Raw genomic sequence first — 17,254 nt, forward strand, 5'->3', positions numbered from 1 at the left:
AAAATGGATTATTAAAGCTTTTAGAAAATAAAAACAAGCTTATAATACTGTGTTTATTCAGTGTGATTTATACATATGTATCTTGTAAAATATATATGTATGTATGCATGTATTTATTTATTTATATATTTATATATATGATAATGTCCAAATATATTTAGTTGTGTTTGAATGTAAAAGAGCATATATATATATATATGTGTGTAACTAGAGCTTGTGATTAAATAAATGCACAAATCTTGCCATTATGCGAAAACGCATTATGAAGAAAAGGTGAAACTTATCGATTAATCGCTACATTTTCTCGTATATCTTCGGTAGCTCTAAACGGTGGGCTCGGCCAGAATACGATTTGTCACGCCGATATATCGAACGTACCCGCCGCGCGTAGAGAAATATCATCGGTGTACCAATATCCCGGTAAGTGGAATATTCCGGTGGGAAGAGAAGTCGTACCATCGTTCATCCAGTGTGGCGTAACATAGAATGTAAAACCCTTATCTCCACCGAGAGAATTCTCCGCGCACTTTTCTCTCCCTCTCTTCCCTTTTTTCTTTTCGCTCTCCTTCCCTCGTAGCGGAAAGTATCTATTACTCCTTCGCGGCCCTCTCGGCAGCAATGGTTCCACCCTTCTCATATCGCGAAAAACCGCTGCGTCTTCAACGTTACGCTACAGTCGGCTAATATCGAGTGATGGAAATCGTTCACCCGCCTCTCCTAAGATCCTCCTCGCGACGTTCTCTTTCGGTGTCTCCGCTTGCATTTCACCGACGCGGTTTAGGATATTATGGAAATACAATTTTGCCATTCTTCACGGTGCATAACCGGAAGATCGTCCTGGCCCTGTTTTCTCTCTCTTCGCCTCATAGTTCAACCGACGGCGTTACATCTACTTTACAATAGGCTTCCAGCGAATCGAGATTACAGGACGAATTGCAAATGAGGTGACGGTGTCGTGTTACGCGGCACGTATAAAGCGAAATCTCGGCGATGCGTCGTAAAGTGTTGAAAGAGAGCAACAACTGCGGCGGTCGAATTGTGTCGAGGGAAAACCAGGGCACGGATAGTCGAGAGAGACGTAGTCGCGCTCGCGGAAGAGATAAAAGATAGAGAGAGGCGAGAAAAAGCGCTATCCTCTCCGAACGGAGAAAAATGCGGGGAAACGAGAAAGAACGAGTCGGAAGCGACAAAGCGCGGCGATGAGAGGGGAAGAAGAAGAAAGAGAGAGAGAGAGAGAGAGAAGAGAGAAGTGAAGTTGCGAGAGGGTCGCGTAGGTGCAGCTATACCGGATAGTTGTTGGTAGGACAGGGTGATGCATGGCTATGGGGTCGCCTGCTTCACCGCGAAATGTCGGCGCCGTACAGCCGCCCCGCGCCGCTCGCCTTTTACATACTCGACGTATCCTCTCCAAACCCTCCCGCCCTCCTCCTTCCCCTCTCCCGCCGCCCGTCGCCCTCTCATCCCTCCGGTCTTCCTCCTATCCTCGTCCTCGCGCTCCTTCGCCACCCTCGTCGCGGCTTCCTCTCGTCGGTATCACTTTGTTTGCCTTTCCCGCGGCGGGCCGTCGCGTCGCGCGCTGCCTTCGCTACTCGCGCGCGTACGCTCCTCTCACCCCCTCGTGCATGCATATATCGATCGCATACTCGTCCTCTCTCGCATACCGCTCGCTTCCCGCGATGCATGCCGCGCTGCATCTCCCTCCCATGGCGCGCACTTCTCGGGTCTCGCCCGCGACGACAGGATCCGCCGGATTACACCGTGTGTGTTCTCTACGAGCCGCGGCGAACCGCGCTCGCTAGCGCTAACGCGCGCGTGAATTTCCGGGTCGCTTTGATTGCTCTTGGGGCAAAGTGCGGCATGCGTGGATTTTCTAGTTCTAAACATCGTTGCCTTCCGCCTGTTTGCTTTGTGTCGCTCGCAGTTACGGGAGACAAACGTTTCCCTCCGCCATCTCGCATATTTCGCGCGCTTATCAAGGCACGGATGAGGGGGCGCGTTTCGAATAGAGTCTCGCGACATTTTCGGTGCAAATGCGCGCTGTAAGCGCACAGTCGGGCTCCTGCTTTGCGTTAATTTTAATTACGGGACACTGCGCGAATTTATGCATCACTTTGCATACTTCACGGGCGTTACCGTGGAAGAATTCGGGAGTTCCCGCTCTAAGAACGTGCTCGAATGTACGCGGTAACGCACGGTCGACGACATATTTTACTCGCGCTCGTTATCGCGTGGCAAACAGGTTGTTGGGCGTTATAACGCGGCGACGTCAGAAACTCTGCTCTTCGCGAAAGCCTCTGAATATTTCGAAGAAACAACGCGGATATTTCTCTCTCTCTATCTCTCTCTCTCTCTCTCGTCGCCTTGTTAGTGTTAGTTCGCTTCGTCTTCGGTATATACCTTCCGGTCGTTCGGTATCGATCGTCGTACACGAAGCGTAGCCTGAAATGAAGGCGCGGTTTTTCAGCTCGTCCATGTTCGTTCGTCCACGATAACACGGGAAATGGTGAAGATTGCGCTGGATATTCCGTACTTGTTGTAGCGAAACGCGCGAGTCTCAGTTCGACAGTTTAAGATCCGTGACATGAAGGAGAACACGGAGGCACGTCGAAAGAAAAATAAAGATAGGGGAGAGAGGGTAAGACTTGACATGTCGAGTGTGTGTTGGAGTCTAATATAGTTTACAGTATACTCGGGATACAGCGAGTTTCGACGGGTTCACGCTCGAGGGATGAAATTAACAACGTTTCGCACATTGATATTGATCGATATAGTCAATAATATACAGTGTCGATTTAAAATATCAAATTTGAATAATAAATACGAATAATGTAGTCGATTGAATGTTCCAAGTAATACTTTAATTATTTTTGCAATTTGCAGAATTTGTCGAAACAGGCATTTAAATGAATTGACAATCAACCTTGACGTAATCGGAAAATTGTTAAATACTATATCAAGTTAATTATGTCTCTTTAATTTTTCAAGGAGATAAATTTAAAATACAAATAAAAGTATATTTAATATGTTTTATAATTTAATTCTGGCAAAATAAATCAAATTACGAATCGACAGTATCCCTGTGCAAAATCATGAAAGATCGCTTGTTTGTCCGCTCAACCGAAACGATCAAATTCAAGTATCAACTTCGATCATTGTGTATAGCAATTGAATTATCTGGAGTATACATTACACTATTCGCGTATCAGTCATCGATATGCGGAATTTTATCATATAAAAGATCTCTTACCGGACATGACGTCGTGGTAACGGTGGCGGCACCGGGCTGTGAAAATTATCCATCATCGAGTACGCGTCGTGCTCGATGGATTTGTGATCGAGGCTCTCGAGATGATCGAGACGCAGTAGCTCGGCCTCCCGTGGCGAGTGGAGCTCACAGTGGGCTACGTGGAGCAACGGTCTCAGGGAAGAACCGCCTTCGCATCGTTGCTGCCGCGAAGGCGGCCTCGCCACCTGACGATCTAAACCACCATCCGCAGCGTGGTGTTCTTCGCCCCAGACCTCGAATTCACCCGCCGCCGAGTAATCACCGAATCCGCCGTTGCCCTTCACCGTTGCGCACTTCGTGGTACCCTCAAGGGCGAGTCTGGGGCAGGAGGAACCCCTGCCGTTCCTTTCGCGCTCTACGGCCTTGTCGCGTAGCTTTTCCTCTTTCCGACGATATTTTACGAGGTACTCCTTGGTCGGCAAGGAGAACGACAGGCTGCCACGACGGTTGGATCGTCGGGGCGTCAGATTTCTGGTGGGTGCCGCACGATCGGCATCGAAATTCCGCGACGAGACACCCGTCGATTCTTACGAGGATCCAAGCTCCTACGATTGCACGTCGCGTCGAGTTATCATGGAAAAGATCCTTGTCGTGATCCGAGTAACGTTGATCGAACTCGCTACGGTCAGGTTTACGAGTTCATTGATTCTGGATATTCACGAGTGAACGTTTGGCGGGATTGGCTCCGCGGGGACTCAGGCACAGGGATCGTTTAATGTTAAACACATTCCACGTTCGCTGTGGAAGCGGGAGATGTAGAAGCGCAAGAAGGGTGCTGCAGGCTCCGCGCGGCCGGCGGGCACGACGACAGAGGGAGAAACTCGCGTACGCAAACTTTGTTATCGATCTGTCAACGCCAGCGAGAAAGTTCAACTTCCGCCCGCGAGCGATGTTCGACACGGCGATTCAGTGTATGCGAACTTGGCGTCGTCGACCCGCTTTTCGCAATCCTTCGCCGACACTCTCGAACGTGTTCCGGATCGCGAACGAGCGTTATCTCCTCGCGAGAGAGCGCGATGTCCTTGTATCCGACCTTCGGTCACCAACGTATAAAATCGCGCTCACGACACTCCACAGAAAAAAAAGTAAACACCACTGTCGGCCGATCGTGTAATTTCACCACCTCGACGCTGAATCCCGAGACGTATCGAAGCTGTATAGCCGAATAAATCGAATGGCTTTCAATCTGACGCAGCCGCGCACAACGAATTCCGACGCGCGTTCAAAGGGAGCACGCTCAGCGCGCAAAGCTCACGTCGGAGAATTCAATCTGCGCGTTTCAGAAGACCACGATCAATCGGTGTGCTGTTCTCTGTGGACGCGTGCTAGCAAGTTCCCTTAGCTGCGTGCGTTGTCGGTGCTCGGCTGTGCGAAAACTAATTGGGTCAGCGGAGCGAGAACTGCACGCAAATCTCACTCCGATGCGTAACGTCAACGGACCCGCTCAAAATCCCCGGGTGAAAGAAATGCGACGAGATGACAGATCGCGTACGACGTCTTCCTCTTCTCTATAGATTCTCCCGTAGCAACAGAACTTTCGCAGCGGTACTCCGACTTTCCGCAAGGTCGATCGGAGCAGTTTCCTCCGCGCGATTCACGATGTCACGTTTCAAGAGTTTCCAACTGTTTGCCGGCCCTCCGAAACTTGCAAAGTGATGCAGTTGTTGACTTTTGCGGAAGAGCCGCTGCGAGATCGCTATCGGATCGCCAACGACACCAGTCGTCCCGTGACTCGCTGGAACGCTCGTAAGCCGCGGAATTTCTCAATTTTTGCGATCTCGATGACAATTCGCGTGATTGACAATTCCAAGTCGCGCGCCAGGGATCGAGAAGGATCGCGCTTCCTATCTGTCACCGATCGCGGCCGGACGCGACGTCTGTTCCTCTCACGCTCGATGACAAACGGGGTCGTTAATCTCGGTTGATCGCGAGGGGGGACACTACGAGTGGCGAGAGTGCGCTCGCTTTGCGGGATGGCACGCAACCGCGGCAGCTGCGGATCAAAGACTGAAGGCGTCGCAACGCCCGGCACGAAGTGACACTGAACGTCCCCACCATCGGCGCGACCGGATTCGGCGCGTGCGCCCACGCGCACCTCCAATCTTCTTCCCCTTTCTCGCCCTTTCGATCACCGACTCCCTCTCGTTTCGGAATCGCAACCCTTGCGAGAGAACGCCGCCACGCGGAGGGCGCGATCACTACTCGGATGGTCGCACCGAGCGCGCCCTTGATGATGCGCCTTCCATAAGGGTCGCTCGGGTGTCGATAGCGCGGATCTATTCCAGGATAATGCTTAAGGAGACAATCACCCTCCCCAAACTCTTATTTTACACTCATTTCTCACATCGAAATGAATAAACCTATTAAAATGTCAAATTTCAATCTGTTCAATTTCAATAAATATAACTTAAATTATATATTTGTATACAAATAAATTTTGTAACACCTGATGTATCTTTTTTTAATCGACACATTAGCATATTGATCCTTGGCAGCACATATAGCTTAGAAAAACCCGGTATATTTTGAATTTTTTTATTGATTAACATAAACATATGTAAATACATTTCGTAGCAAGAAAAAATAGAGGTAACGAAATATGTAGCTTGTCGTACGCACTTCGCATTTTAAGATATATATTGAAATAACGAAAAAATGGCGATTAAAGACACGCGTGCTAAATTTAATTGGATATCCCTGGCTTCGTTCTGCCGCTTACAAGTATAAGTTTTCGAGATATTATGTATATACATAGTCGCAGACACACATAATAAATATGTGCACGTGTAATGCCACCCTTGCTATGACCGAGCGATGTAATACCGAGAAGAGAAATAGCAACGCGCGTGCGCGGCAATGAGGGTAAGCGTTAGGTGAGGAAGAGAAAGAGAGAAATTCATGGTGGTGGAGGGATCTCGTGGACGTCGAGCACTTGTATTTTCGATTTGGGGTCAAAGATCGCATCCCGCTGATTTAATACGTCCTTAAATTAGTCGATGCCGTAAACGACGCAGGTTCCGCTTATTTTCATTTGTAAACAAGTTCTACGCTTACGCGTTCTACGCCTACTTTTGTTTATTTTATTGGTATTGATCAACACTAAAAGAAATATATATTGCACGAAAATGTGATTATTTATATTATATTACATTACATGAAAAAAATACCGCGGCAAAAATATCTGCAATTCCAATTTCGACGAAAAATTTTTTCATCGAATTTGATAAAAATTCTATTTCTCTCGATTTCTAGGATACAATGCGTATTCTATTTATGTATAAGTAATATATATTGGTTAGTAACATAAAACGTAATTCGCGTTGCTTCTATATTTTCGTGCACAAAGTTTTTTATAACTTGCTGAAATTGATTAATAATAAATTTCATTAATAATAAATTTCTAAATATAGAGTTTTGCATCCATTTGCACTATATATATTCAGTTTGCTAAATTTATAACTTTCATCATTATAAAATATAATAACGGTTAATATAATTAGCTATTTCCTTCGTTTTGTTGGTGAGTTAGCGCAACAAGTTAAAATAAGTATCAAAGTATTTTCGATAAGGGTATTTTAAGAGATATTTATAAGAACTAAATATATCCAAACCTTGTTTAACAAGTATTTGCTTTAATAGCACGTTCTTTTAATAAAAATCTGCGCTAAACCCAATGACCTCAATTGAATCTTTCACACGTGGAATGCTTAAATAGACCAATTCGTTGAAATAAATAGTGTTTTACGATATTTCGATCTTGACGCCCACATTAGCTTCCGACATAAACTCATTAGCGTAAAAACCTGTAGAAAAAAAAAACGAAAAACTTTTTCATCGCGAGAGACGTGGTGTAAATTCGCGTAGAATCATCGGACACTTTAATCGTCCGACGTCACTTGATTCCCTCTCATACACGACTCATGAGAGCGATCGGAAGGAAGTTTAATTATCTCTTCAGTGCATCGCGCCGCGGTCGTTGATATTCACTCGCGCCTGCGCGCACGTATACACACACACGCATATAATATACATGCCACCCTCATCTAAACACACACCTACAAATCCTCCCCCATAAATGTACGCAAAAGCATCCGTTCAATGCGCGCGCACACGCGCTCACGTCGACGTTTGAGAGGTAGAGGAAGGAAGATGGATGGAGAAGAGTTGTTTTATCCCTCGCGCATCCGCCAAAATCCACCGTGCCAGCCTACAACGTTTACCCTTTTAGCGACGACGGCGGTCGCCGTCCCTGCGTTGCGACTACCGACGTTTACCATTCTTCGGTGCTCTAAACTACCGCCCGGAACTCCGGAACTCCCGCCTGGAACGCGTGTATGCGGGTGGATTGAACACGGCCGCGTGTGATCTCGGGGGCACGAGAGGGGCGGGCGGGGTGCAGGGACGGGAGAAAATTTGCGACAGGCTCTTTGATGTCGCTTAAACAGAAAACGCCACCTCCCTCCCTTTCCCACCCGCGCGCACCCCATGCGCGTCGCGGTATAGGACCTCTTCCTTCCTTCCTTCCGTCCTTCGTACCTTGGTATACTTTCCCTGCTGTCCCTCCAGCACCTTCGTAAAACGTCGGCCGTCTTTGAATCCCAGCCCTCTATCTCCTTCTATTCTCATCCTCTCATCGCGCGCTCTTATCGTGCATCTCCTTAGTTCTTTAGTCCTGGCTGCTTTGTGACGCGGCTGCCTGCCTGCCTGTCTGCCTGACGACGATGAAGATATCGCCTGCCCTTCTCCATGCCATAAGCACTCATTTGTTCTCCTTATCTTCTCGATAGTCACTTCTCCGCCTTTGGACTGCGACCTGTCCGGATGTGCACGAGTATCCTCGGCTTTCTTCCCGTCTGTCGCTCGTGGACACCCCCGCAGACGATCCGCATTGTACAGGCGGCTTTTAACTGACGGTAGCGAAATAAGGGAATAAATTGAAAGTGAAAGCCATTTCCCAAGGTCATTCGGAACCCGCGAATCTTATTCAGAATTTTTAAGCGTTGTGAAACGTGCTCTCTTTGATATAATTCCTGTGATGTTATCGCTTTGGGGCAGACGGAGGTTTTCTTTAATTGAAATTTCCCTGTTATAGATTTCCATGTCGTTTTCCAGTTATTCATCGCGGTAGATTTTATATAAGAATGTGTAATACTTCATAAAAATTGCTTTATTAGAATTTGGAATATATTTGACAGAAACATAATTCTAGAAATATATATCTTAATAAATACATATATATCTTAATAAAAGAAATATATATTTTAATAAAGTAATAAACAACTGATCATACGGATAATCAATGGAAGGAGCAAATAATATAAATATTGTTTCATCTAATATGGCGATAATAAATTCTTATCAGTCCGCCAATTTATTCGCGCATTAATTCTTAATTAAATTTGAAATTCATTTCTATTAAGTATTCGGAATATAAGTGGCATGAACATTGTACTCTAATTTTCTTAAGTTTATCCAAATTAAATTTTAGAATAATTTTCCTAAAGGCCTCGAACCATTCGGAAATACTCAGCTGCGTAATCTCGTACACAGACGAAAAGCGCACATTTCCCAGAAAAATAGAGCTGCTAATCTTACACAAATTTGACCTTTTTATATCTAATAAATGATTATCCTATAAATGCGCTTCCACATAATTAAGTAGTTGATTATTCCATTGATTCGTTCTTGCAATAGTTGCTGCAATGACATCATATTATGCCCCAGTTTCACCATGTATCATATGGATTACGCGATAGCATTATGTGCATGCATACGTAGGATTATGTTGCGTATCGTTTCTGCGGTCGTAACATAGCACAATGTAAGCTTTCGGTGAACATTCTACTTGCGCCTCAAAAGAGGGAGATCAAAATATTACTCATAAATTTTCAAAGTTAATAATATACGTAATAAAAATAAAGTAGTAAATAATAATAAATAAAATACATCGAATTTAATGTAATGCTGCTACTGAAAAATATTAAATAGAAAGAATGTATAGTAAGATTTTTATTTCAAAAGATCTTATTATTTATGCAATAAAACTAACATATTAATGTTTTACATGACAATAATAAAATACTTGCCCTTTGCGACGCAATAAAAAAAAAGCACAACAAAAAATATCGAGAGATTTGAATTATAACATCATTATGTCGCATGGAGATGAGAAAAAGAGAGTACGACGTCATTATGAACGAACCAATTTTCTACGACGCACGTTACATTTCGAGTATCCTCAGTGGGATTTACCACGCTGCAAAGAGAGCTGGTAGACGTACACGAGCGCGGAGGGGATACAAGAGAAATAGAGTGAAAAAGAGAGAGAGAGAGAGAGGGGGAGAGAGAGAGAGAGGGAGAGAGAGAGAGAAGACGGCCAGAGGAAAAGTCGGCGGAAGAATGGTCGATTTCATATGAATGCATTCCATGTAAATGCGCCGGCGAAGATAGAGAGTAAAAGGGGAAAAAGTTGCGTCGCGCGACGAGGGACGCGCGGGGTGGCAGCACGGCGATGCGAAGATAATTGGGTGAATACATTTGGGCCTCTGCCGGTGGAGGAGATATATCCCTCGACCCGGGCCCGTTGCTCTCTTGCATTATGCACGCGCGTACGCGACATACACGCGAAAAGACGACGGCACAGCCGCGCACGTACTGGATTCGAGAGAAACGAGCCCCGCAGCAACGGCGATACTCGGATGGTTCTCGGAATATAGTTCGTGATTTGAAAAAAGAGAATGGCAGGAAGAAGAGATTCCTGTCGAGGACCTCCCAGCAAGTACTCATCGCTCCTCGGCCATTGTCTGGCCACGATGATTGTTCACTTGCGAACAATCGACAGTCGGAAGAATCGTGGGACCTATTCTGCGGTCAAGTGAGGTGCCTTATATCACAAGATTACTCTATATACAGATAAAATGATAATAAAAAATTTACCCACTATAAATGTAAAAGGAAAAAACAATGCAAGCAACACTCTATACATTTTTAAGTGGAAAAAGGATTTTGTGCAAAAGTTAATCTTTAAAATATTTTGCATATGGACGTGATCTACATTTTTCGCTAAAAATAAGAGATAAAGAAAAGTGAAACCCGCCTATACTTTATTTCTATTGAGAAAATATAAATGAATATCACGTCCGTATGCAAAATATTTTAAGAACTAATTTTCATGCAAATCTGTCTATCAAATACTGATTAATTCTCGAAATATATTTCGTATCGACGAAATGGAAAATACTCGTATCTTGCCAAATAAAATATTCAACATGAAAAAAAGATAGATATCGACACGTAGATATTTCTCTCGATGTCCACACACATTCCTCGGGGATGAATCAGACTCACGCTCGATCATATCGCAGGGATAGTTTGAACGATTTAAAGAACGAAATGGCATAAGGAGCACCCGCGCGGAAGATCATGTGCGATATGCCATACAGTGAGACATTGTCTGGGTCATACCAGCGTCCATTAACCGCGCATAATCGGCGCTCTGGCTCGTCGAATCGATCCGCGAAGTCTGTCGCGTCGGCCTTCGCTCGCGTAACGTCGGTTTGGAAGTACCCGGCGCGGCTCGCTTAATATCATATCCCGACGGATATTATGATGTCCGTCTCTCGTGCGCGCACCGGGTTTACTCCGGTTAGCTCCGGACGAACGGCAGGCGGCATAATTCAAATCAGGCCCTGTGCGTATTGCATTTACCGTTGGCGACGCCGATAACGCAGCGGCGTTTGGCCGGATGCCAATCTTGTTCCCTCGCGGCTGTTTCCCCGGGGCCTCTATCTCTCCTTCCAGTTGTACATTCTGCCTGGCAGTTCGAAAGACATTGGAAGCGCGAAAGGTATATCGATCGCGGACGCGCGCGAAACCTGTGTACTTATTTCGACTTCCTCTCGCAGAGGTAATTTGAGAGTTGAATAGGCTTGAATCCTCAAGCGAGATGCTTAACAATTTGTCTTCATTCGATCGTCTTGAAGGCCTTCCATACAATTCTTGACAATCTAATTTTTTTTTTGCCGCGGATCAGGACGTTCGAAAATCTTTGCCTTGCAGGCGATACGAAGAAAGAATTGCGTATATATTAATTTTTTTCAAATATAGAAATATTATCAGAGGCTAAAAATTGAAAAATTTTATATTTTTATTAATAGTTACAATTATTATTTTTATTAATAGTAACAATGATGTTTTTTGGAGTAATTGTATACGATTGTATGCTTTCATTTACCTCCAGTAATGGACTTGATCGATTTTGATCGCAAATTTACAGAAAAACACGAAATGTAACACGTTGCAATTTCTGATGCGAACGAAAATTTATTTATGGATTCGATCGAGTCAGGTACATCGATATACCAAGTTCGATCATCAGGACGAAACGATGCCGCGACTTTATCGCGCGTGGAAGCGTGATAACGGAACGGAGTTCGTGCGGCTGCCAAGCAAGCCAATGTGGAGAGATCCCAGTATTAATCTTGCAACACGAGGATTTCGAGGCCGATCCGATTTGTGGCGAGAAATCCAAGTCAGCGTCGGCGAAATTCGTAAACTAATAGAACCGATTCGACTTGGGGCTACACGACCATTAGTAAATTGAATCGACCATTAGCAATGGACGGCGAGATACCAGACGCGTCTCCAGACGATCGACTCAAAAGGGATTTCGCATTGTGCGTATCGCGTGTAATAGCGCGGAGAGGTTGCGCATAGCTTCCTTTCGCGTTTCACAGCGCTACTATTCTATGTGACGTTGATCCGCTCCGTTCTCCAATTGCTTTTATACGCAAGCGAGCGTACCCAGAATGTAGCGCACGTTCGCGCGAACGCGATCGCCCGTGCGTGTCGGTCGAAGAATCGCGTGGGAAAATAGGTAGGTAAATGTACGTACGTATGTACATGTGCACGCTTCCGGCGAGTATAAAGAGCTCAAGCGAGATCGCGGTTGCTGCTAGTGCGCAGGGTGGCTCTCGTTGAAGCTCTCGTACGGGGCCCGACTCACTGCAAATAAAGCCTCACTCGCTCAGTTTGTTGAAACATTGAGCAAACGTCGGTTGTTTAACCGGGCGGAGAAGCTAGACAAGGCTTGAGCAGCGAAAGAGATAAAGATAGTCGTAGCGGGAGGGAGGCGAAAAGAGAGAAAAGGAAAGAAGAACGAAGGACAGCGAGTCTTTAACCCTTCAACGGGCGCGAATCCGGTACCGAATCTATTTATTGGCTTACTTCTCTGCGAGGTGCACCGGGGTACGTTCAGCTTGTCGCGACGACTGCCGAAGACGCTAAGACGGATTTACCGGAGAGTAGCTTAACAAAGTTCGCTTGAGAGCGCGACGAGCGAGTCTCCGTCTTATCGGGGACTTGCGTGACTGCGTCGGTTATCGGGCTCTTGGCGGAGTTTACTAAGCGACCTTTTTCGGCAACGATCGCGAAGCGAATCCCATAACCCTCCTTTTAGTAAATATGTACGTTCGCTGGCTTCATGCGTAACGCATATCTGCGTACGTAAAAGAGATTTAAGAATCTTGAAAATAAACGTAAATGATGTATGATTTATTAAAAAAATTCGTTTAAAATTCATTACGAATGTATCATGCAACGTTATTCGATAAAATATTATGATATCGTAAATTGGATAGTCATTCTCTTCCTGCAAAAATGTTCTATAAAGATATAAAAAATTATGCGTGTTTGTGCAAATTTAATGAAATGCACGGACGAAAATAAAAATAAATCGAGCAGCAGTCAATCACATGACACGGTATAAAATTTGCGTCTTTGATTATTCGGAAATTTTTATAGCTGTCGCGATTTCATACATTCTAATAATACCGACGAATTCCTGAATACGGTCGTTGGGTCCAATTCCGCTATTTTTTCGGGTTCCCGCCGTCGCGAGTATCTACCACGGGAGAGAAATCAGACCGACCTTTCTTCGTCTCTCTCTCTCTCTCTTTTTCTCTCTTTCTCTCTTTCGTCGCTCCTATATCTCCCCGTAGCGCGATATTGCGACCTAGGGGCGACGGTGAGCGCGCGTTTACAGGCTCATCCATCCTACTCTGCGGAGACGCTCCCTTTTGGCGAGAAGTGCGCGACGTACCACGGGCCCGGGTTATAAAAACGTTATTGTTCTTCTCCACGCACATAGCGAGCCATGTCGGCGGGGAATGAGAGAACACTCGCGCGGGCCCCCTTCGGGGATCGTAATGCCAACGGATGCCTTTTCGTCTCGAACGTGATGCTCTCTCTCCCTCCCCCCGTGCGCGAGTTTTATACGCGAACGCCTCTCGTTTTCCCGGCACTTCGCGCGGCCGACGAAATCGATAGCCACGCAATCACATCCCTTGCGAATTGTCCGCGCATCGACGTCCCTGGAGCACAAACAGCCAAAATAGCGCGGATGTTTCCAAATGCTTCTCTCAAGACGCTTGCCACCATTTTGCTCGATTTCTCTTCTCGCATAATTGACAAACGTGACTGCTTAATGACTGTTTAATCTCTCGTTTATATACAGTTATAGCAAGTTAGTTTAAACTCTGTTTCTGCTAACCTCCTAGACTAATTATAAATTCCGCTTTGACGCTGCCACAAACAAATTCAATTTCTATCGGTGTAAACAAATGAATATTTATAGGGAAAAGCGATACGGTATAGGTAGGCAAATTGAGAGCGTAGCGACACATATGTTATCGAAACAAACTTAATTTGATTTTTTCAGAAAACATGGTTTATGGTGATTTTCCGTTCTATGTATATATTACACGTGCAGAATGTCGGCAGTTGATTTTTGCTCGGCATCTGCATATTATTCCGTACGCATTAAAGTAGAGAACAAACTATCCTTTCAAGACATCTTAACTATGTACCGGCGCCTTAAACCGGCCTCGCAACGCATCGCTGCTTAACGGTCTGGAAAGCGAAAGACCATTACGAGGAATCACACGCTCGATGACACTCTTCTACTTAGGAAACCATATTAGGTCGGCCTGCTGAGTGCTTAAATCACCGCGCGCGATTCTGAGGTGAAGGGTCGATCTGGATTTATGTGCGGTTACCGCGACCACCGTAAACCGTTAGAGGGAAACTTGCTTTCCCTCCTGTTACACTGCAGCCATGAAAGATCGGTAGATGCCGAGATTTTTTTGAAAGAAGCTACGCCTCGTTGCGGCGGGAATACATAAAACTTTGTAAAAAATTTTAGATCTTAAGGAACATGGTATATATTATGAAATTTCACAATTCTTTCTTATTAAATTCTTAAAAAAAGTATTGTAATAATTTAAATTGTTAACATAATTGTGAATAAAATGGATTAATATTATTGCGTAGAAATTTCTAACAAAATGTATAAATTCCGAATTTAACTATTAAATATAAAATAGATATAGATAACTTTTCAAGGAGACGCTTTTATAACTTTTTTTTCTAAGATTATACCGAGGCCCGAGTATTCCCCCCGAGTTCATTGGTTCTGAAAAGATATATGATGCGCTCAATATGGTTCTCCCCTAAACTGTTCGACTGTCGTGTCACTTGGTAGATTGCCTGGATACCGTACAAATGCGTATGCGTGACACAATACGAATTACGCGTGTAGTCATGATGTGTAAGAAAGTAATGGGAATTACGAGAAAATATCATGTCAACGACACTTGATTGAACTATAAATTTATATTAGCGTGTTGTATATATGCCGCTGAAACTTTATAGAATTTTGAGTCGAGTTCTATCTTTGATCTTTGAAACGTTGATTACACGAAGAGATGTTACAAATTAATCGGAAGTTACATGACATTTTACTACGTCGTACATAGACGAGACGAAAATAACGCGGAATATCAGTTTTCTAAATTATAGCAATTCGATGAGGATGATTGATCGTCGGTGTCGAATTTAGCGAAGTTATAAATTTATTTTAAGACGCCCCGGTGAACTTTGGAACGACTATTACAAAACGCCCCACTTAATATCGATCTAACTAAGGTTGTAGATTCAAGAGTTCGCATAAGGGATTTCAGAGCGAGTATTGTGGGATATTCTCGCCAAAGATCCGAGACCGTTCCCAACGGCATAAGTTTTGCGGCGCACAAAAACTGAGGAGGAGCGCTTAACGACAATGGGTATGCAGATAGTATGCCCCGGTTTGCCAGAGAGACGATGTAATTAAGGGTGTCCTTTCCGAGAGCATGGACTGCCATTCGTTTTAATAAGATGTTCGCAGAACTTGAGTAAAGCGACGCTTTTTTTTTTAATTGCTCTCTTTTTGCGCCTCGGTTTTTTTCAAAAATTACGAATGTTCCCTCCCTATCAATGATGAATCTTGAGCGAGTCGAGTCGTGGTTAGGTAAGTGAATAGCCGATATCGTTTTAACTGCCGTAATTACTCCGCGAGGCGATTCGAATGTTTGTTTGGAATCGTGAATTAAGTATGGCTGGAGTTTTTGCGCAGGACGCGTGACCGATAAGTGAATCGTTTAATGGCCGGACTTGACTGAGCGTATTTAAGACGAAAAAGCAGGACGATTAAATCAATCGATAGCTTCTAATTAAAAGCGGAGGGACGTAGGGATATAAAATAAATCTTTTATAATATGAAACTGGAGAATTTTGCGAATCATTTCTAATCTTGAAACAAGATTTCTAATATTGAAGCGTATTCATGAAAGATGATTTTAAATCAATTATCTTGCAATATCGACGTCATTGCAGTTTTCAAAAAGATCTTGATATAGATCTAGACTGTTGCACGTTAATATAAAAGATATGCATCTTACTATATAAATTACAATCTCTAATAGCTACGTGTCATTAACACTTCTATACAAATCTTCGATCTTGTAATTATACGAATATATCGTACATCAACGGCGAAGAGGGAACAACAATGTAACAACAATCCACTACCACAACCATCGTTGTTGTCGTCGCGCAAGGTTCATAATACGATGCGGAGCATGAGAGTACGACAAGGGTGGCACGCGCGATAAAGCGAGACGAAATACGGCTTTTCATAGGGCAGTGCGCAGGATGCAGATAAAGTTAATGGGATTTTATCGGGACGGGCGGTGCAATCTTAGGTTGCTGACCAGGCTGGACGCGAGCTTGGGGCGAGCAGCCCTTCCTCTTTTCCCTCTTTTTCGCCCTCCCGTGCGCGTGCTCTCGGACGCAATTAATAAAAGGACTCTCTCTTTTTCCATTCTTCCGACGTTCGCATCGTGCGTTGGCAATGGCCAACGTCGGGTAACGTGACGGCAGACACCGCTAATACAATTACGCAAACAGCACCCTATTGGGAAGCAAATGAAGACAACCTGCTAGATGCGTAAAATTGACAATTTTATCGCGAAAAATTCAAAACTCTTGTAATTAACAAAGATGCGCACAATTATAAATATGTATACAATTTTCTTCTTTTTTCACTATATAACAAGAGATTAGAAACAAGAAATATCGTGCAGGAAGAAAACATTTTTAAATTCAGATCTTAAATCTTAATTATTTTAAATAAATTCCGTAAGACTTTGAAAAAAAGTACTTGTTAGTTATTCTCTTTGCAAAAGAAAAGAGAATAACTAACAAGTACTTTTTAGAAAAAAGTTATGCGGTATTTATTTTTTATAACAATTAATATCAAATATTTCTACTTATGTCTTCTTATTCTTATAAGAAAAATCATACGATCGATCTCCTAAACTCTAATCAAAATTATATTAGTTTTCAATTTTTAATTTCCAACGAATTTTACAAAGTTGCCGCTCTGGATAATTAATAGGAGACTCTGAAAATCGGGATTGTTTATTCAGGCAAGGATTGACCGCTACGCGAAGGCACTCAACTCCCATCGTTCGTTTCGGCCCCGGTCATTCGTTCTCGTTGCGTCCTGCAGATTTCGGCAAAGGGTCGGTCGCCCTCGCAGCGACGAGTCGGAGGGTCGCGTAATTAATGCTGCTAATATACCTCGGATCTCTC

The 17,254-nt window shown here is 44.2% G+C and overlaps 1 protein-coding gene across 5 annotated transcripts in view; it reads right to left on the bottom strand.

The window, feature by feature from the left end:
* LOC105257891 (teneurin-a) overlaps positions 1 to 17,254 on the bottom strand; it is a 434,044-nt gene that overhangs the window by 76,099 nt on the left and 340,691 nt on the right. Inside the window, exon 1 of one of the 5 annotated variants that reach the window (XM_025411984.1) lies at positions 3,248 to 5,298. The exons of the other annotated variants lie outside the window; for them this stretch is intronic. Within the exon in view, the coding sequence (XP_025267769.1) occupies positions 3,248 to 3,303 (56 nt within the window). The 5' untranslated portion in view covers positions 3,304 to 5,298. Of the gene's footprint in view, positions 1 to 3,247; positions 5,299 to 17,254 lie in introns of those variants that run through there. 5 annotated transcript variants of the gene reach the window in all.

The sequence above is a fragment of the Camponotus floridanus genome, unplaced genomic scaffold (genome assembly GCF_003227725.1).
Source record: "Camponotus floridanus strain SB8 unplaced genomic scaffold, Cflo_v7.5 scaffold46, whole genome shotgun sequence".
NCBI classification, from domain to species: domain Eukaryota; kingdom Metazoa; phylum Arthropoda; class Insecta; order Hymenoptera; family Formicidae; genus Camponotus; species Camponotus floridanus.